This window comes from Lepisosteus platostomus, chromosome 9, assembly GCF_059453375.1.
Source record: "Lepisosteus platostomus isolate fLepPlt1 chromosome 9, fLepPlt1.hap1, whole genome shotgun sequence".
In the NCBI taxonomy this organism is placed as follows: Eukaryota; Metazoa; Chordata; class Actinopteri; order Semionotiformes; family Lepisosteidae; genus Lepisosteus; species Lepisosteus platostomus.
Genome location: NC_142619.1, coordinates 62265867 through 62287483, shown reverse-complemented (window position 1 = coordinate 62287483; position 21617 = coordinate 62265867). Strand labels below are relative to the sequence as shown.

General features: G+C 43.0%; 1 protein-coding gene across 2 annotated transcripts in view; it reads right to left on the bottom strand.

The window, feature by feature from the left end:
• The window catches only part of efcab6 (EF-hand calcium binding domain 6), a 57725-nt gene that overhangs the window by 24688 nt on the left and 11420 nt on the right, over window positions 1-21617 (bottom strand). For both annotated transcript variants that reach the window (XM_088646094.1, XM_088646095.1), the window contains exons 4-17: window positions 19405-19484; window positions 18514-18580; window positions 9386-9522; window positions 8090-8208; window positions 7037-7167; window positions 5351-5499; window positions 5114-5224; window positions 4503-4623; window positions 3603-3773; window positions 3351-3431; window positions 2043-2203; window positions 1199-1348; window positions 652-817; window positions 19-133 (exon numbers count right to left, since the gene is read on the bottom strand). In XM_088646094.1, coding sequence (XP_088502220.1) covers window positions 19-133; window positions 652-817; window positions 1199-1348; window positions 2043-2203; window positions 3351-3431; window positions 3603-3773; window positions 4503-4623; window positions 5114-5224; window positions 5351-5499; window positions 7037-7167; window positions 8090-8208; window positions 9386-9522; window positions 18514-18580; window positions 19405-19484 — 1759 coding nt within the window. The remainder of the gene's footprint in view (window positions 1-18; window positions 134-651; window positions 818-1198; window positions 1349-2042; window positions 2204-3350; window positions 3432-3602; window positions 3774-4502; window positions 4624-5113; window positions 5225-5350; window positions 5500-7036; window positions 7168-8089; window positions 8209-9385; window positions 9523-18513; window positions 18581-19404; window positions 19485-21617) is intronic.

Below are 21617 nucleotides of genomic sequence, written 5' to 3'. Positions count from 1 at the left end.
CCTAATATTCTTTCTTACCTTCACATTTAGTGAGAAACTCGGAGTAAGACAGACCTCCATTCTTAAACCCTAGTGCTTCGATGAGAATTTGAAATTGTTCATCATCCACATTAATGCTGCAGTCTTCCATCACCTTCAGGGTCACAATATAATAGGGAGTACGTGATTACACACTTTTTTCATTCTAAACAAGTGAGATTTTTAGCACACCTAAAGAAGAGATTTGACCTTGCATTTGACCAAATCGTTTTTTTTACGACACCCCAGGTATGTGTCTCGTCTTTATTAGTCAGCCTCGCTACTCTTTAAATCCTATAAGTTTAAAAAATGACTTGAAAGAAATGACTAGAAAATGAAAGAAATTATTAATCTCTGAAAGACTTCTGAAATACATAAACCTGGCTACCATTAAGAATAAAATAATTAAAGGATAAAACTCATAGAAGCAGAAAAATGTTTAAATCTACTGCATAGCAACTATTTGCTGTCTGTTGACCCTTAGCAGAAAGAGATGAAAAAGAGACTGATCCTGGGGTCACTGTTTCAGACTCATCGGGTGTGCTCGGACTGGCTGTGACTGTGGTTCCAGTCAACACGTTTGATGGGTTTCTGTGTAGTCCCAGAGAAAATAAGAAAAAGAAAGCATCTCACCTTTTTCAAATCATCTTTAGAGACTCTCCCTTTGCAAGAATTCAGGAGACACTGTTGAATGGAAATGTCCCGCTGGGCTAGTCGCTCTTTAAGTTTTTTCATAACAATTTTCTCTACAGCCCTGCTCTTAGCGTAATGAGCTGCTCCTTTATCAGCCTGCTTTATCCTATAGAAAAAATACACGTGACAACATGTTGCCAGACTATCACGTTGCACAGAGACAAGAGGAGAATTCAGTTAAAAATGAAAAGAGATTTCAGAGAAGCTGCACAATAAGAGAATGGGTGCTTTAAATTCTATCACGTGGTTCCACATAACTTAAAGTAATCAGACTTCAAGTTTACGAAGGACAATGCCTTAGAAGGAAAAATGAATAACTGGGAAGTGAGCTATCTACAGATCTGTTTGAAGAGCCCGCTTTTCCCTCAATTCAGTTTGAAATCTTTCTTCGGTTTGAAGAAAGATTTGCTGTAGAACTGGGAACATGAAAACTCAGATTTTAATCTCGGAAAAAAAGAAGTACAATGCACAGCTCTTTTTTCATTACCTTTCTGAGCTGCTTGCACTCTTTCTTGCCTCAGCTTTTCTAAATGTTTCAGAAGCTGGGCCTCCAAGCTGTGCAGGAACTCCTAAACTCTCCAGAAAACACCTGTAGAGAACTCCGCCGGACGAAGAGCTCATGCAGGAATCACACAGCCTTTGGAAAAACACAGAATCATCCAAAACATGCAGAAATTTACTTGATATGTCCTCCGTTAAAAAGCTTCCAGAATCACCATCCAAGACACTTATGGATCTTAACTCAGTTATCTTTCATAACCTTTCAAGGGGAGCAGCTTTGCTTTGACCAGCATGAATCTAAACAGGAGATACACATTACTAGCATGTGGTACCATTCCACATTCTGGTTAAAGGGTGACACAGCTAGAGTGCTTTTTCTGTAGATAACCTGAAATAAGATGATAAAGAAATAAAGATATTAGACATATTAGGTCTTTTATTTTATTGATGAAGGCAAAAATAAATACTTTTTACAAATTTCTTGAAGACAGGTAAGAGCCTTCTTATTATTTAACCTGTCTTACCGTCTTGAAGACTGTATGTTCTGTAATCATTACACCCTTCTTCATTCCAATCTAATCTAGCTTTAATACAGCACCACTGCCAAATGAAACAGGCAGCTGTGTACTCCTCTCCAGGATGTTGATGAACTGTGATGCAGCTACTGAACCTGACGAAACGTCTACCGCGAGACTGATGGAAGAGCAAATGCAATATTTAATGAGCAAGTCGTGCCGGTGGAGGAATTGAACAACAAAGGCCTTTCGTCCTGCAGCAGTGCTGGGAATGGTTTTCAGTTCGGTGTTCACGAACAGGAAGGGGTGACTCACTTTTGAAAGTGGCTGTCGGACACAGGTAACCCATAAGTGTGCAGGACTTTCCGGAGCTCCTCCAGAGTCACACTCCCTGTGTCGCTGGGGTCGTAGAACTCGAGAGCCTCGCTGACCCGGTCCCAGTGAGCGGAGAGTTTATCCCGTAACAGCCCCTCCACCTGTGTGCAGAACGGACTGTGTCACCCCAGCGAAAGTCCAGTTAGCATCTCTAATCTAAAGGAATCCACACCCACCCTACCACAACGTTTGGTGGATAAATGTTTTTACAAACATTTTTTGAGGAGACTACTCTACACTGAAATATTTTCAGAATGAGCCCACCTCACTAGGTTCCAACCTGAATAAAATAAATTAACTAATCCTACCACTGGAGAGTACAAAACCCAGTACTTGATGGGAGATACTGAGCAGAGGGACGTTCTGCTTTGCAGACTGCAGGCAGATCTTTTTGATTTCATACAGGTCTAAACCTGGAAAAGTTTCCCAGTCAGTGAACACAAGGGAGGCTGATACAATTCAGGCATTAGCTCACTGTCTGCTCACAAACGATAGGACACACAGCAGCAGAACATCCAGACAGCCACTGACACAAAGGACCTCACAGCAATTACTACTTTCCAAACTAAAGTTTCTTACTTTGATGACTTTGTTTTAAAACCTGCTGTCAAATAAATTAAGTCAAATGTGTTACATTAAAAAAAGGAAAAAATCCGGCTATAAATGTTAATTGTGGAAATTAAATCTCATTAGAGGATAACAGAAAATGGATTTTATAAGGATTTTAAAAGTAATTAATTGCCCTGAAAGTTCACCAAATTATCAAAACACAACATCATAAAACTTTAAACACCTTTAAAAGCAATCCCCTTAAAGCACTTTACAGTACATGAAATGCACATTTTACAAAAAAATCAAATGAAAGGAAATGAAAAGATTTTTTTAATGTTCTCTCCAGGGACTCTGGTTCCCTCCCACAGTTCAAAGACATGCTGTCTGTGTTAACCGGCGTCTCTGAATTGTGTCACTGGGTGTGTACATGGTGTGTCTTCTGTCCTGGGACGGACAGGCGTCCTGGCCAGTGTGTGTCCCTCCTTGTGCCCTCTGCCTGCTGCTCATCAGGATCCAGTATTGAACTAAGCAGGATGTGGATGAAACCTGCAAACTGCCGGGATTTGCAAACCACAGACGTTAGCTGTAGTATTTTGCAAAGCCTTCACAGGCAATGTGACCAGCGTCCAGCAAATATAGAATTCCCCTCGTGAAACTTTAGCTTTCCTAGTGGCCCAGCCCCCTGTGAGAACTCACAGTGTCCCATGTCTGGTCCAGAGGAGGTTCCTTTTCGCCCTGGTGTGTCTCCGTGTCCCCACTCAGACACTTGTATCCCTCCTGGAAACAGACAGAAAGGTAGAGTTCAGTCTACAGGGGATAACACACATCTTGAAAGAGAGTCATAGCTTGAGGTGATGCCGCTGCCTGTGACCTAGATTTTTTTAACGTAGATTGAACATGTCAATGGAGATAAACCTCTTCCTCTTGGAAAATGAGCTGCAATCTTACCCATTTCTCTTTCACCTCAAACAACTCCAGAAAGCGATGGTAGCTAACAAAGCCAGTGTGCTCAGGGTCCAGCAAAACCATGAGCTCTTTAAACTGCTGGTTGGTCATCCTGAGTGTCAGACTCTCCACAATCCGACGCATCTCTCTGCGAGCGATCTTCCCAACCCGACTCTGTAAGACATGTACACACTCAAAACATGCAGCCACATGGGAAATAAAGAATTTGACATTAAAAATGAACACTGCTCAATTCTGGGAATTTTTACAACACCTGGTAAGTCAGCAATCTTTTACAGTGTTCTGAAAAACAATGAGGTGAGAATCAAAGTGCATGGCTGTCATTGTCCACATCACAGACCTGATAAAGAGCTGGCGTTTCCACATTTTGCGTGAAAATATAATGGTGCCCCCTGAACATGTTTTCCTTTGTTTCACTAGGATGGTTCATAATTATAATAAATGAGCAGGTGAATCTGCACTAACCTTCACCCCAGCCCTAACCTCAACCAGAAACCTGGTCCTGCTGAAAACTAGCATGCAGGTCCAAAACTTTATAAAATGGTCATGCTGAAAATTATCTTGAGAACATCAGATAGACTTCACTAATGTGCATGTGTTTGTAATGATTCGTGAAATACAAACAGCAATCCACTTAGTGTCATAGAGCCTTTTAACAAATACTTTATCTACAGTATGTACTGTAGCTTCAGTCACAATCCACACAGAACCCTTGAAAACTGTTCTGAAAGATCTAGGATGTATTTCTAAAAATTACATTACTATTCATGTTTTTACATAATACATGTGTCCTTATTTGATGTGCATTCTTTCCTTGAAATGAAAGCATAGCTGGAAATTAGTGGAAAAAGGGAATATTTTATCACAAATCTGACTTCCTACCTCATCAAACAACAGAAAGGCTTTTTTCAGTGAGGGGAAAGCTTCCTGCACGTGATGCTGCAATTTCTGCAGGATCTCTCTCAAGCTGAGCTCCTCACCTGCTCCCAGGACCGGATTCACCCTAAATGAACAAGCAATTAATCATCCACTTAGCTGAGCATCTGTCTGAACTGGGCACACCACCTCCACCCTGAATACAAAACATCTTTTTATAATGATAATAACATTAATGGGTTGATTAATAACAGTCTTAATTTTCCCTATACATTTTGACAAATTGTCAGAAAATCAGAAGGCAGACTGGCTGAGCAGACAAACAGACTGGCAGAGTGATGAACACGCTTATGGGTGTTTCGACTTTTCATTCCACCCTTTTACTCATATGAAGGCAAAATATATTTCCACTAGCCTATCATACATGTACTGTAGCTAACTTTGACCAGTGACATGTATGTTTTAATGTATCTGAGAATTAACATTCATCCACATTAGGGTAGGAGACAGTCTGGGACATTGTGGGTTATGGTGCAATATTATTATTTTACACATAGACCGTAACACATGATTCATTATGGGACAGGGAGATAAACTGGATTTTCCACCACTCTCACCTGTGATTTGTTATTATTGGCAAAGTCTGTCCATTTGCATTGGCCACAGGGTCTTTGAAGCGAGCCAAGAACTCTTCCCATGCAATTTGGTCCGTGGCTCTGAACCCATAGCTGATTCATGGAAAAACAGAACTTTTTATTACATGACACATGCTACACATGGTGAAATAAGGAAAATAAATTAAAACCAAATGTGATTAAACGCCATCGCCTGAAAAGACTGTTAGTGCCTCTTACTGAGTCATGAGCTCCTGAAAGGTGGCATCACTCATGGGAAAGAGAAAGTTACTGAGAGCAGACTTCAGGTCCTCCATGGACACAAAGCCCCTCTGAGTCACATCACAGGCATGCAAGGCTCTTCTCACATTCTCATGGTTTAACTGCATCTGTTAGATAAGCACACATTGTCCCAGGAGATAAGCACACATTGTCCCAGGTTATTCCGTTTGAAATTAGTGTGCAATTCAACGTGGGGAAAGCTTGACCGGGCCTTGGACCCGGTCACCCATCACCCTCAACATGCCCATCGGGACTGGCAAGCTCAGCGCCACGGGACAGTAAGAAGACCCTCCTGCCTGCACAAAATGCTGCTGCTGTTAGGTTCTGGGGCTGTGAACAAGGGCTGTTGTGCAGGACAAACTTGCAATTGTGTTGCTGTGTCTTACACTCCCATTCATTAGACCATTAGATTCTTACACAAACAGAAAAAAAGACAATTGGTCACTTTTCTCTTAGTCTGTGGCTTTGTGTGGCTCATGTGTCCACTAGTCCACTAATCCATGCACTGCACTGGCTCAATCCAGCACTTAATCTGAGATCTTCTGATTCAGAATTTATCATTCTTTCTAAGACCAGGCTCCAGTGGGACTAAGACCAGTGGGACAGAGTCTCCTCTCTCTACTCCACACAGTGGGACACAGTCTCCTCTCTCTGTCCAAGACCAGACTCACACAGTGGGACAGAGTCTCCTCTCTCTGTCCAAGACCAGCCTCCACACAGTGGGGACAAAGCTTCTCATGTACAGCAACAAGTCTGAGGAACTCATTCCAGTTACAGACTCTGCCACTCTTGACATTTAAAATGTCTGGTTTTTAACTAAAACTGATTTACCAATTACTCATTCACCAATTACCTTTCCTTCTTTTTACTTCTGTTTTGTGTTTTACTCTTACTCTGTTGTAGAACAAACTGAGTTTCCTGAAAAGCACTCGAACAGAATTGTGTCACTGTATTATCACCTTTCTAATACAGCTCGTGTCACAGTGTATTATGAAACAGAAATGGGGCTTTGGCAAAACTGTGAACTAGGCCCCATTGAGAGCAGGGCAAGAACAGTGAGCAGCTAACAAACAAGTGTCCTGAGGCGCACGGGAGAGAGACACCATCCTGCGCCCACCAGGAGCAGCGCCGAGGGTCACGTGACGCAAGGGCTCGAACGCTCTGCTGTTGCCATGGCAATGACGGCCTACCGTTTGGAGGTGCTTTGTTAGCTACCTTAGCAGAAATTAGCTGTAATTAACAAGACTGCTCAGGAGACTATTTTCTGGGCAAAACATTTTAATTAAAACTGTTCTCTGTCAAATGCATATCTTTCACCGATTAGCGTCTCTTTCTGGAATGTCGGCGCTGGAGGTGTTCCAGGTTTTGTTTGTTTGCTGCACTCGGATGACGCAGTGGTGCCGCGTGTGACTTCAGCCAATCATACAGCAAGTCCAGTAGAAAACTATACCACAGCGAGCCCCAGTTAGGGTACGGAGACTGAACTGTAAAATTAACGAGGGAGGTCATGATAGAAACGCTTTAAAGCGTGGCTAGGACAGTACAACAACCGTGGGGGAACAAAGTGCATGCACAAGTATGGTACAACCAAGGAGAACTTGCACACTGGTACTGTATATATACACAGAAGTCACAGAAACTCACTTTGTTCCAGAAGCTCGTCCGAACGTCGTCAAATGTCAGTCCTTCACAGGGGGGATTTTGGCACTGGGTCATCTTTGTGGAGTTTCGAAGTTGGTTCTCCTGATCTCGATGAACAGCTTCCCAGTTCAGAACTGCAAACAGCATTCAATGCAGTGGTAAGATTTCCCCTAACAGGTCCACACCGTAGCAGGACAACAGGATCGACCACTCCCCCCCACCGCGTGCTCTGCCCTCTCACGCACGGAGAGGCGGTAATGTGAGAAAGCTCCTGTGTTACAGCTGGTGAAATCGGTTGTGGTCAGTGGTCAGTCCATTACCCTCTTCAGAACAGTTCCACTGCCATTGGACGCAAAAAAGAAATGTCTTTTCTTGCTGTAACAAGGCGTCCAGTTGGGAGGAGGGAACTGGAGTTTGTAAAACTGGAACTGACCCCAGGGCTGGTGAATAAACCAGCCTAGTATACAACAGGTGTGAGGAGGAGGTGTATGTAATCTGTGTGAGTAATTAACTGAGAAAACATCCAATTATGTTTCTAATTTATTCTTATTTATAAGATGTGCTGTTTGGTGAAAGAGAGTCCTTAAGAATTAAACTAACCCATAAGAAATGAACGCCTTTTGTTTCATTTTCTGTGAACAAAAATAAGAGAGATTTGCAGCGGCTGAGTTTTAGTTTCAACGTGAAATTAAAAGGGATAAAAGCTTGGTCAGCTCATTGGACTGAACAGGCATTGATTAAACGTGGAATCTGCTTAGGTGATTTCAGATGATTTCAGCTGCATCACTGCCAGAAAAAGGGAACTCAATTTCATTACACTGACGAGCTGCGCACACAGTGACCCACTGCATTCAGCAGGGCTTCTTCCTGGAGCCATCCGAGTGAAGAGCCTTGGGGCTGAGGCCTTCCAGCCAGGATCTGAGCCCACGACCTTCCTGCTGTGGGTTCAGAGCCTTCAACACTGCTGCCCACAAAACCCACCCCTTCAAGCCAGGAAGAATCAAAGTTGGTCTTTTCCATCTTGTTAACGGTGATTTTTAATGTTGATTTGCTTACCTAGCTGAGTGCTCTCAGGCACGGGCTGTCTGCTGTCCCCAGCGCCGAGGCTGAGCTTCTCCAGGAACTCCTTGTAGGACAGCGTCCCCGAGTTATTCTGGCTATAATGGGACCAAAGCCTTGGGAAGACACAAAATGGCAACAAGTCGCTGCAATGTTTTCGAACACAGAAACTCGTTTCAGAGGACAGGAGGCAGGCTGAGCTGCGGTTCGGCCATGTCCTACAGCAGAGACGGGGAGGGCAGCAGCACCGAACATGAGGTCCTAGCAATCCTCAGCTCTTACCACCAGCACTGAATTAACAGGTCCTTTCTGAACGCGTGTACTTTCTGGAACATTAAAAATCACAGCATCAAGGCGCCACAGCAGTAGCCTGGTTAGCACCGATTATGTTGTCATGTTATGTTATTTTCCAGGAAGGGAAAGATTCTAGGTTCTGCACAGTTCCAGCTTTGTTTCTGCCCTGTGGGGACAACTCCCAGGAAATGAGCGCGGTGGCAAATAACATCTCCAACACGTCAACGGTAAGGAAGAGAGGATGTCCCTCCAACACCTGTACACTTACTTCTTATTGAATTATGGATATGAATATTGACCAGCTCGTCTTCTAATCATATCAGTACAGGAGAAGGAACTGTCTATTAACTACTCTCATTCCACCTTTTTGCTATTATAAAGACAGCAGTTAGCAGCCACGACATATTTTCGTATTAATATTCAGTACACATGAATATATAACCTTTCTTAGGTTCCAATGAGAAGAAGGTCTGTACGGCATCGGTTTGTGAAAAGTCTAAACGGTATTTACTGCATATACTTGTAGCACAAACCCTGATCCTGCATACACATGAGCTAACTTTCGAACACAGAGAGGCCCTTCAGTCTCTCGCCTCCAGATGTACCCGGCACTGATTGAAAAGCAACCTGGCAGTAAGATCGAAAGAAGTGTCACTCCATCTCTCAGCACGGTACAGGCCACGCTTCCATGCAGCCAGATTAAAAAGACAAAGCAAACACTTGGACAAACTGCCCTCTTCACCTCCTGCCAATCTAGCCCATCCCACATTCCCACAATCTGTTAATTAACTCCAAAGATTAACCACCACATGGGCTGAAGTGCCCATAGCTGTGAGACTAAAAATACCAAGAGCACAGAGCCAAGTGTGGCAACAAACCTCCCGACGCCGATAACAATCAGATCTTAAGAAGTTATTGCTAAAGGTCTAAAAGAGCTTCTAAACAGTGTTGTGACCATGAAAGACTAAACAGTTCCTCTCACCCACTAGTCACGCTTACCGGCCAAACTCCTTGTCGCTCATCGGGAAGCAGTAGCTCTCCAGAACTCGCCTGAGCTCGTGGTGCTGGATCAGGCCATCCTGGTTGTAGTCAAAGAGTCGAAAGGCCCTTGTGATGTTTCTTAAATTGGTACCAACCTAAGGAGGTAAAGTAAAATCCAAAAATGAATAAATAAAACATCAGAGCAGTCAGCCAGGCACTGGTGTGTTTCAGTCTTTGTTTTTCATGCTATGTAATGTTTGTCTTACCCTCTGTCAAGCTTGTTCATTGAGATCAGATCACTTTATTGGCCCTATACAATTTCTTGTATTAGGAATTTGTCTCTTCGCAGACCCCAGCTTGCTCTCCATGAGACACACAGACAGGGAGAGAAGCTGGGGGTCAGAGCGCAGGGTCAGCCGTTTATACGGCGCCCCCTGGAGAAGTTGGGGTTAAGGGCCTTGCTCAGGGGCCCAACGGAGTAGGATTCCTCTGCCAGCCACGGGATTTGAACCGTCAACCTTCCAGCCACAGGCGCTGATCCTGAGCCACAGTGACACCGCTCCGCTCCATTGTAAGTGCATGTATGGCATTTCATATACTGTATATAAACATGCAAAAATATGTTTTCAAATGTGAAAAGCATGTAACAACTGCACACCAGGGCCCTACAAGAAATAAATCTTCACTTGACACATCACTGATAATAAAGGGACTTTAGCACAGAGCTGTGGTATGAAACTCAAGAGGTGCAGAGATATTTGCAGAGCAGTCCCTCGATTTCTGCAGAGGGGCGAAGACAGACACTGCAAGCATGCACAGCCCATTAAAAATCAGCATACACACTGCTGTCGAGGCCCCAGGACACCGAACAGGAAAAGAACACACACACTGAATATACTAAGTACCATGCACCACTCAGGGGAATGACTTTCTTACACTGTTTAAAAGATTTTCCTTTGCGTGCAGGATTGTTGGAAACGCTGCCAGGGTCTTCTGCTAGAGTGCAATGCTTTCCTACACATTCCATGACATGAATAAGAGATTACTTTATCAGCTTTTACAGTCTATCGCCATCTACCATCGCAGCCCATCATCAACCCAGAGGCAACTTCATGAAGGGTGAACTTCCGCTACTGAGGGACTGAGTCAGAAGCCTCTTTTTATAAAAGATTTGTAAAATATCACACTATTTGCATTAAGACACAGGGCTATAAATGTGGTAATTAAAGCAGACACGCTGAAAATGTACTGTATTTTGCTTTTGCCTGGAACAGATGCAAGTTCTCCTGCTTTTCAAAACGTCTTGTTCGCCTAAATCTGCATCCGTTCCTTTTTTAACAGCACATTCAAACTACTTAAGAAGTACAGATAACCACATCACTCAGTATTAAAAACAGCATTGGACAGCTTCAGCAATACTGTGACATTCTGCATCTTTAATCTGGAGAATGAGAGTGGATAAAATTGTGTTGCAAAGGTGTTTAGGTTCTGGATTGTAGATTCTGCTGCTTTAAAGTTTATAGTCATGACACTTAGCAACTGGTAATTGTGAACCATGCAACCAACTCCACACATTCAATGTTAACAAGAGAAACGTGAATAGATATTTAATATGAGAGAAAAATGGGAATTCCAGATAACATAAATATTTGTTTATACTTTGGTGTGACAAACCTAAATTAATTTAAGTGCACAAAATTACCTTACTGAGATCACAATTACCTGGGTGGCCTCAGTGTGTTTGCAATAATAGTGTTTTTTTAATGTCAGAATTACTACACCTGTCTCTGTAGGTTCCTCAGTCAGGCAGAGAATTTCAAGCAAAGATTCAACCATGCGGAACAAGAAGTTTACCAAACATTTCAGGAATCAAGTTCTATAAAGGATAATAACTTGCACCAGGCTAGTGGGCAAAGTTGGTAGAGTCCCAAAAAGACTTGAGGCTATAATTTCTGCCCGAAATGCTCCCACCAAATATTGAGTTCACAAATCTGAATACTTATGCAATCAACATATTTCAGTCTTTTCTCTTTAGCTTCTGTGGACATTTACTGTAACTTACATTACCCTTAGAAGTCTGGAGTTTGAACATTAAAGTTTAATGTAATACGTTTAGTTTAAAAATGAGCATGCATCATTTTATAATTTCACAAAATGAAACACCTTAGGAAGGCTCTTCACTTGCAGCCAAAAGAGCTTGATGGGCCAGATGACGGCCTCTTCTCATCTGTAACTTTTCTCAATGTTCTTGCCAAAGGATTGTTGTTCTGCATTTTAAATAAGACATTCTGCTACTTTCACACATAACAAATTTAAAACACCACGGAAAGTCGTTTTCTTGAAAAACCACACTGCCTTCGAAATGGTTTAATTGAGAAAGGCCATATCACGGCACTTTTATAAGCCATACCTGCATTCTTCCACCAAGGTTCTGGAAGCACTAATTAAAAATATATTAGAATAACAAAGCGGCAAGGATATCTTAGACAATTAATGAGCTGAAACACCACTATCTAATCTCATCTGCTAAATCTTATCTCTGTTCACTCTCCACGCATTCTTGCTCTTCTCCTAATGTAATTCTTCACTCTGATGATGCCAGTTTCCCATTCAGCAGCTGCAGAAGCTGGCAGGGCTACAGGCCTGGCACCATGCCTGGCACAGAGCAGTTCTGGGCTCTGTTTAGTTACCCTTCCAGCTATTAATTAATAATACACTGGAGTTTGTTTACCATAATATTATATGTTAAGGATTAAAGTCTGGAGTTAAGGATAATTAAATAAAAATCATTCGATATTCAAAACCCACACAAAGAGCTGTAGGGCGAACGGCTATCAGCGTGATCCAAAGCCAAGAAACTCTCTAGGACCGTGTGGAAAAGTGAAAAGCACGCCGCTGTAAACTGGTCTTTCTGGACTGACAAAAATACAGGAGCATTAAGGGTTTTTTTCTTGCATCTTGCCTGTCAATAGATAAACATTTTATCAGTGCACGGCCGCGACTGGTCGCCGCAACAGCCTATTTCAGACATCAAGGTCTTTTTTATCTCCGGCGTTATTTATGATGCTATCAAGTGTGATCAATTTTCTGCTCTCTAAGGCAAACCGCTAAAGCATCTTGTAAACAATCAGGAGAGGCGGCCTAGAGAGTGTCACTCCTCTCCCTCCCATCCGGTGTGCACCACACTCCACGAGCAAACCACTGCCGTCACGCTGAATCACAAGCTGAAGACAGCAGAGTCAGGGCCAGTGCCGTGAAAGGGGGTAGATAATCCAAACACGGTGTGTCTGCGTTTTGGGTACATAATCACACAGCTCGCTACAAACAAATCCACCATGACACGGACTGGAAATCAGCAGAAAGCAATCGCACTACGACAGGATTTCAAAAATAAAATAAAATAAAAAGCTTTTTCATTTCATTGTTGTTTTCTCATTGGAGAATGCAGATTGGCTGCTTAGCAATGTCAGAAGGAATCTACAGTCTGAAACAAGTGCTCTATATGTTTATTAATCGTATTCCTTTGTGTAAAACAGGAATTTCCACAAAGATTTTATCAATTAACAGCACTGACAATTAATTAACAATTAACCAGCAATCTAGTTAAAAGCAGAAACAGAACCAGATCCAGTATATTGCAATTAACATCTGCACATGTTTTTATTTTGCAAATTTAGTTTCCAAATATAGGAACAAGCGGGCCAAATGACCGCTGTGAAATAGAAAGGAGAAACACAGAGTTTTTCAGCTGTCAACAGCCTAAAGAAAGCTTAACAACCGAAACACTGTGTCTCTTCTTTCTCCTTTTCAGTGTGGAGTTAACCTCCGCTTGTTCCTTTGTAGCCAAACCACACTGACGCAGCTCCCCACTCATTTCCAAATAAAGTCAGCAATTAATTAAAATATTTTACAGTCCGTGCTGACGGCTTGTTGATTTCTCAACTATGTAACTACACATCGGAAGAACAAGGTGATGAGCTCAAGCACAATACATACCTACAGGTTATGTGCAAATGAAGATAGAATGCGCTGTTTATGAGAATAACAAGCAATAAGGAAAGCCATCAAACAACTTCACAGCTTCCATTATCCACTCATATGAACAGGCGCAGTCATTTTAAAGGCGCTAAAGAACCCAAAAAATGGAAGAATTAAAAAATGAAGCAATTGTCCAAACACAGTAATAAGTAAGAAGAAAAGAAATATGGAATCTTATTTGACCTCATTCCTTCCCAAACATCAACTAGTGCTCCCCTCCAGCATTCCTATCCCACCAGGAGACAGGAGTGTTTGAGTGGAAGCCTTCCTCTGTCACTTCATTTTTTTTAACTAAAAACTGGTACGCGATAAAAGGAAAAACATTGAAATCTGAGAATATTTATTCTCAAATCTGAGTATATTTTTCCTTTAACTCACACTTCTGAGAGACATTTGCTTGTTTGCAAATACTATAAGAAATCTCTCTTTTCTGGAATACCTAACTTATGAACCATTTTTAAAACTAAAAAGGGGGACTCCCATTGTTTGTGCTGAAAACCTCAAAAAACTACTAAAACTACAGCTGATTTATATTTACTCCCAAATGTCTCTGTAATCATTCTGATTAACCCTTTGTCTGTCCATTCCATTGGCTATCAAACGTTCACCATTTGAAAACAAATTTCTCACTTTAAGAGAGAGAGAGATCACTTTATTGGCCATATACAATTTCTTGCATTAGGAATTTGTCTTTTCACAGACCCCAGCTTGCTCTCCATGAGACACACAGACAGAGAGAGAAGCTGGGGGTCAGAGCGCAGGGTCAGCCCTTTATACAGCACCCCTGGAGCAGTTGGGGTGAAGGGCCTTGCTCAGGGCCCCAGTGGAGTAGGATTCCTGTGCCGGCCTCAGGATTTGAACTGGCAACCTTCCAGCCACAGGCGCAGATCCTGAGCCACAGTGACACCGCTCCGCCCACTTGCGCTCAGTGAAGTGTCAGCTATAGCAGCTTTTAGTTTATTTCTAAGAAAGATGAGAGGAGGCCATTCGTTAATTCGGCCCTCCTAGCTCAAATGTAAGAAACTCAGTTTTAGATGGTAATGTTGAAGATCACCTTGACAATTTTTATTTTTGAAAAATATTACATCTTCTTGACCAGGATGGAATGTCTAAGTGGTATCTCCATGAGTGACAATTAAAGGGTTAAGAAAAATCTTACCCATTAAACAACTGATAAGTCATTAATCACACGGTGACACAGGGATCAGGCCTGTTAGAGCCCATTCACGTCTACAAGGCCTCCTTTTGACCACCTTAAATTCATGTCAGTCAAAGTATTCAGCTGCTCATTCGTCCATTAGATTTAAGGTGGACTAATGTCTTCATACTTGCGATGGAACCTAGCATACATAGCAAATTCCTTTACCATAATGTAAATTCATCAGGGCTTGAAGTAAACAGTGGTTTGCCTGCCTGTAAGAGGGCAACGGGTCTGGAGTGTCAGTTACAGAAAGCCACCAGATGGAGCTGGTGAGACACTCCAGAGGTAAGCAGGAATGCGTGAATATCACATCAGCATGAGGTTATTAAACAACTTGCCTTTCGGATCTCTGGCGCTGCCCCTCGACATCACTAGTGTATGGGGAAGCCCTGAGCAACTCAGCCAGATTTCCAGGCTACTACCTGACTAACAGATAACCTGTTTCTCTGCAATGTGACCTCCTCCTTCCTGACAGACAAATCACATACTGCACATTCCCTTCCTTCCCAAACTGAGTCTAGAAGAGCAAGCAATTTCCCAATCAGAGGTCATCTCTTCTATTTTGAAGATGAGAAGATCACTTTATTGGTCAGATACAATTTCTTGCATGAGGAATTTGTCTTTTCGCAGACCCCAGCTTGCTCTCCCTGAGACACACAGACAGGGAGAGAAGCTGGGGGTCAGAGCGCAGGGTCAGCCATTTATACAGCACCCCTGGAGCAGCTGGGGTGAAGGGCCTTGCTCAGGGCCCCAACGGAGTAGGATTCCTCTGCTGGCCACGGGATTTGAACCAGCAACCTTCCAGCCACAGGCGCAGATCCTGAGCCACAGTGACACCGCTCAGCCCACTTGCGCTCAGTGAAGTGTCAGGTAAAGCAGCTTTTAGTTTCTTTCTAAGGATGTTTTAGGTTGCTACTCACACCTTATCCTGCTCTTGTGTTCAGTCCTCACTTCCCCTCGTGACATGAGTTACAGTCACTCGCCTTGCTGTACAATTTAAATGGGATTTCCTACATAAGTGGGCATGACATTCCAAGTTTTTCAAGCAGCACACATAGCTACCGGTAGGGGCGCTATCCCACTGCTTCACCAGATTAAACAGATCCCTTTTCATGGTAGCGGAGCGTGGGGGAAGTCTGCCACATTAACACCGTTGTAACCTTATTGTATCCAAGCGGGTCCCTGTGTTTCAAGTAGTGCTGGCAAGTATTTTGTCCCGGTCGATTCCATTCGGCCAGTCTCACTCTACACCCCTCTTCATTTTATCGGTGAGCCGACACAGAAACTACCAAGGCTGCTACTCCGGTACGAGCCTCCCCTGATCTTGATGACCTATGTCTAGAGGTCCCCCTACTCCCAGCCTGCTCACTCCTAACCTGGGAGTTTAACTGGTTACCATTATGAGTGTCTCCTCACGAGACACACATAGACACCTCCCCACGAAGTCTCCTTCGCTCAGACAGCCCTACTCTCTCCCCAGAGCAGGCTGCTTGTAATGTAGCTCAAGGCCCTCAGGGAGTGTGCTGGAACCTGCCCCTTCCGGGGTATGATGTTAACATGGGTCTCACCGCTGGACATGGGCCCTAGTGAGCTGACCACCACACTCCCAGTGATCTCTGGTGCTTGCTGATAGCCTTGACAGCAAGGGTCCAACTCCCCTGAGTTGACCTGCTCTACATACTTCCTTGACCTTATAAAAGATGTTTGGGCTTCACATCAGTGAGGCCGGTTGTTTAATAACCTCATGCCTATGTGATATTAAAGCATTTCTATCCCATGGATTGCCATCTTACACTGCCACCTTCCCTTTACATCTTTTCTGAATTTCTCCCTTAAATGTCTGATGCTGACAGGTATCTTTTATAACAAACACGAACCTGCTAAAGCTGTTGCATGCCTGGGGTTTTGGAATCACCAATTACTTTTTTGTTACAGCCTCCGTAGTTCATGGCTATGAAGCCTGCAGCCGCACACAGGGGAGAATGAGGAAGTGTTGACAGACTCCTGTGTCCCGCCCACCTGCCGGCGGCTCGTCTTCACGAGCGACTCTGCCCTCTCGTGCAGGCTGCACGTGTGACCTCTGAGAGCGGCAGGAGAAGCCAGTGCTGGTCTTTTACCGCCCACCACCAGATGCCACACCGCCCTCAAGCCATCGGCCTCTCCGTGAGGGATTCGAACCCGGGCCTCCTGCACGGCAGGCCGGGACGCTCACTTCTATCCTCATGGGAATGGTTGCTAAGCGTGGAACACAGTGGAACACACCTCAATTATTTCAGAGAAAACAACCAAGCCGCCTTCTACAGCGCCACAGATTTCTATTCAGTCGCAGGAGAAGCAGTTTCTGATCAACACTGTCAGTAAGTGAAAGTTTTTCAATCTGACTCTGGTTTGATAAAAAGTAGTGCTTTTTCAAAACTGTAAAAAGCACATATCACTAACAGTCACATCATTTTATTATTACACAGCTCCTAAGTAAACAAATGTCATTACAAATAACAGTAGTTCTTAAGGCCTAGTTTATGGCTGTTATTGCTGTAGACAATAGGAAATGGCTGATTCAGTTTGATTGCAGCAGATGTGTTAGATTTGTCTTCGCAAAATGCTGTTGGCCTTCCAAGATCCACAAATTTAGGTCAGCCCAGGACATCCTTTACAGTGAGACAGGAGCCTCTGCACGGGATGAGCTGCCATCTTTCTGTTAAACCAACTCCTGACTATTGGGCCATTAATGATCCCAGAGCACTGTTCGTAAGACTAGGGGTATTAACCTTAGCATCCTGGCTGAACTCCACTCCGGTCTTGTATAATCTGTCTTCATTAAAGTTCCCCCTTAATTACATTGGTGAGGCAGCCTCCCACTACTTCCCCTGATCTACCATGTAGTGGGGCTGTTGGTGTATAATGGATTATATATATAAAATGCCTTGGCATCATTTGGAATGAGAAGAGCAAAATAATGCTAGAAGCTGTTGTTGTTGTTGTTGTTGTTGTTGCTGTTGCTGTTGCTGTTGCTGTTGCTGTTGCTGTTGCTGTTGCTGTTGCTGTTGTTCTGGAGTCATGGCGGTAAAAGGGACTCAGAGTCTGTATCTTAACCACTTCTCTACTCTGTCAACATGCAGGCCTCTTCCTGCTGCACCTGCTACAATCCCTCCTCAGCGGCTGGGCTTGTTGACGGGGGGCCCAGGGACGACAGGAGCAGGTTTCACACCTCAGGCTCTGCTCATTAAAAAGAGCTCCAGTCCCAGCAAGGGTGCCACACCTTGAGCACCAGTAATTAATTAAGAGGTATATAGCCAAATAAATTAGGTAGTTTGTATCCCTGTGTTTTGTACCTGTATAAATATTAATCTGTAAGACTTTTATTAATTACAAAATCTCTGAATAGTACTTCTCCGGGGTATTACATCATCCTCTAGTTTCATTTAACAAATTCAACTGTTTCATGTCAAGCTTACTTACATACAGAATAACAACTGTGAACCTATATATAGACACATGGGGCTTGGTACTGCTACTTAATATTCACTGAGCCCCATCACAGTGCCCAAAGTTATATGTAGCTTTTACATGAAAATTGAAAAGAAATACGTTTAAGTCTCTTGGGACCTAAAGATTTGAAAACAGAAGGAGAGTTATTATAATGATATTTGTAGCAAATGTGCTGCAAAGCTGCACATCTAGGCAGCTCTGAAATTATTAACACTGAGTAGATAATAAATCATAAATTCTGTATGAATTTGCAAGACAGGTCACCAGATTCACAAACACATGTTTATGATGTTTCTTAATAATAGAGTGTTGGAATAATGATTACATTGTTAAACTGACATTGTTCTTTCTACGTTGTAACGTTGTTAATGGTATGTTTGTTTCCAATGGATCACAGAATGTAAAAACACTTCCTAACCTTATCTTTGAGCCGACGCTGTAACTCCACAAGAGTCAAAGACCGGTTAGCTCTGCTCGAACTGCACCTGGGGAAAAGCAGGAGACATCAGCCTTGTGTGTGCACAGTCCTGGGGACTTTATCAGCTTCACTGTCAGCCCGAGTGGAAACTGCAGCTGTCCCACATTCTGAAACCACGGATTTTCAGAAAGTCACCTTGCTAACAGACATCTCTTACAACAGAAGGACACAGCTGAAGAAGGAGTGGCCAGGGGTGTCTCTCGCCTCACTGCAAAATAAGGCCAGCCTTCCTTTGCAAAAGCAGGCAAGATGCTGTCTGCCTGGGTTTCCCATTCAGTTATTCAATACGAAACTTTTCCTTTTGCGCATTGTTTGTGTTGAACGTGCGTCTTGGCAAACTATATAAACTATATAAAACTATAGCACTGCCTTGTTTTGTTAAAACGGGAGAAACAAAGCACTCAGGCGATTCCACAGAACCGCCATGTCGATTAGAATACGCAGACTCCCCTGGCACTCCTGCCACCAGCTCAGGGAAGGGCACGTTCACGGCCAGCTGCCGTCTCCAACATTAGTCACGGGCCTCAAGATTCAGGCAGAATTCAACATCACCGTGAATAGGAAAAATATTTCTCACTCATTAACAAACACCACGGGACTCTTGTTCTAGGTAAAACGAGTACCTTCTGTACAGTAACAGCTAGCATTTTTATTTGATATCATGTTTGATTGATGTTAATGTCAAATTAAAATGTAAGATCTTTGCTCAGAAAAATAATCGTTTTCAATGTCTTCACGAGTATATAGGAATGATAATGTGGGAATTACTAACCAGTCTAAATGAAAGATAACCTCTTGTCAGTTTATAAGCCGTGCCTACCAGCGACATACCTGCTGTTCACAGTCCAGGGTCTGCAGTATCTACCCAGGAAATCCATGTAAGGTACAGTTCCATCGAATCTCCTTGGAACCTGAAAATCAAAATTAGAACACATTTTTCTAATTGATCAACATTCCAGATAACCCTTGTTTCATACGTCTTTTATTGCAATGAGGTCAAAAATGTTTAATGATGAGGTGCACATACCCACACCCACGCCCATATCTTTGGAGATCACTCAGTGCCCATACTCAGAGAGGTCACTCAGTGCCCATACCCAGGGAGGTCACTCAGTTCCCATACCCAGGGAGGTCACTCAGTGACCATACCCAGAGAGGTCACTCAGTGCCCACACTCAGGGTCGCTCAGTGACCATACCCAGGAAGGTCACTCAGTGACCATATTCAGGGAGGTCACTCAGTGACCACACTCAGGGTCACTCAGGCCATACCCAGGGAGGTCACTCAGTGACCATACTCAAGGAGGTCACAGTGCCCATTTTCAGGGAGGTCACTCAATGCCCATACCCAGGGAGGTCACTCAGGGACCATACCCAGGGAGGTCACTCAATTCCCATACCCAGGGAGGTCACTCAGTGACCATACTCAGGAAGGCCATACCCCGAATGTCACTCAGTGACCATACTCAGGGAGGTCATTCAGTGACCATACTCAGGGAGGTCACTCAGTGACCATACTCAGGGAGGTCACTCAGTGACCATACTCAGGGAGGTCACTCAGGGACCATACCCAGGGAGGTCACTCAGGGACCACACTCGGGGAGGTCACTCAGGGACCACACTCGGGGAAGCCACTCGATGACAGCTGCTGAAATCAAAGTGGGTGCACTTGACTTCAGCGTCTCTGTAAGTCCCCTCAGTTTGAGGCTGAATCTCAAACCACAACTCTCAGTGATCTGGTGCATAACCAGGTGCTCATTCTTCTTCTGTCATAGGGTTACATAGAGTTCAATTTTAAGAAAAAGACCTGTATGATTTGGTACCCAGGTACTTGTTGGGTTTAAAAGTATCCAGTTGTACAATCCATGGAGTGGGCTCCAGTAGTATTGGGGCAAATGAAGAAGCCTGAGAGCTGCAGTGACTCACCACAACCACCACAGCTACACTCAGAGACATTAGGTTCTCAGCCACTCAACTCTGGTGGAACTACATAAGTAATTTCTCCTAATCACATTTCTTCCACTTCAGTAAATCCTTCAATAACAGAACAAAGTACATATGCAGTTAATTAAATGATCATTAATTCAAAATTATACTCAAATAACAAATGTCTGTAACACCAGAAAAAACATAAATATTAAAGAGAGACTTAACAAATATATTAGGAATTATTGCAAACACAACAGATAAAAATGATGCAGCCAGCATAAATTTCTGTTAATGCTTCTTGATTGTCTTGCTGAGAATTTAATGAAATATGAAAGGAACCAGATAGATCTGGCACATGCTTATTCATTACAGTAACATTCTACTGGTGTATGCAATAACGTATTTACATTTTAGTTAATTCTTTGAGTTTTTAAGAAGATAGATTTGTACTACACTGCCTTACTGTAAGTCCCATGTTGTGCCATTAAAGGAAAAGACGACCACTAAAACGATAAAGCATTAATGCTATAAAGAAGATTATAGATGAGAATCTCTGCTTGCCCCTGTATCACCTGACTCCCTCCAAATCCAGACAGGAGACCGTTAAGTCCTATTTTACAGTTTTAATAAAATTGTTTTAATCTTTACATTTTTTTGTAGGTTTAAGACATACATGTATCAGTTGTGGAAATCACTACAAGATGAAAGTGCATCAAAACAATATTGGATTTACAGACTAGGTTCTTACTAGACAGAGTATATACCAATATGAAACAATGGGCTGCTCAAGTTTTGTCTGCCTGTACAAAACTATTCCTCTAAATATGTTTTAATGATGTCCCTGGAAACTTTACTAACAATCCTGATACAACAAAAGTTTTTTCTACAATTATTTGAGTTTCACAATGTCCCTGCCATCAAAGACAACTGCTTGCCCTTTAATAATTGATTAGTGAAAACATCTCAGTTCCCACATTCTTGTCTTGAGATCTTTTCTGGCTCTGAACTTAAGAATAAAGAAAACGACACATTTCGCATTCTGTTAGGTACAAAAGACCTTATGTTCCATAACAATAACAGTTGCTGCTCACACTGCAATCCTTTAAATAAAACTTT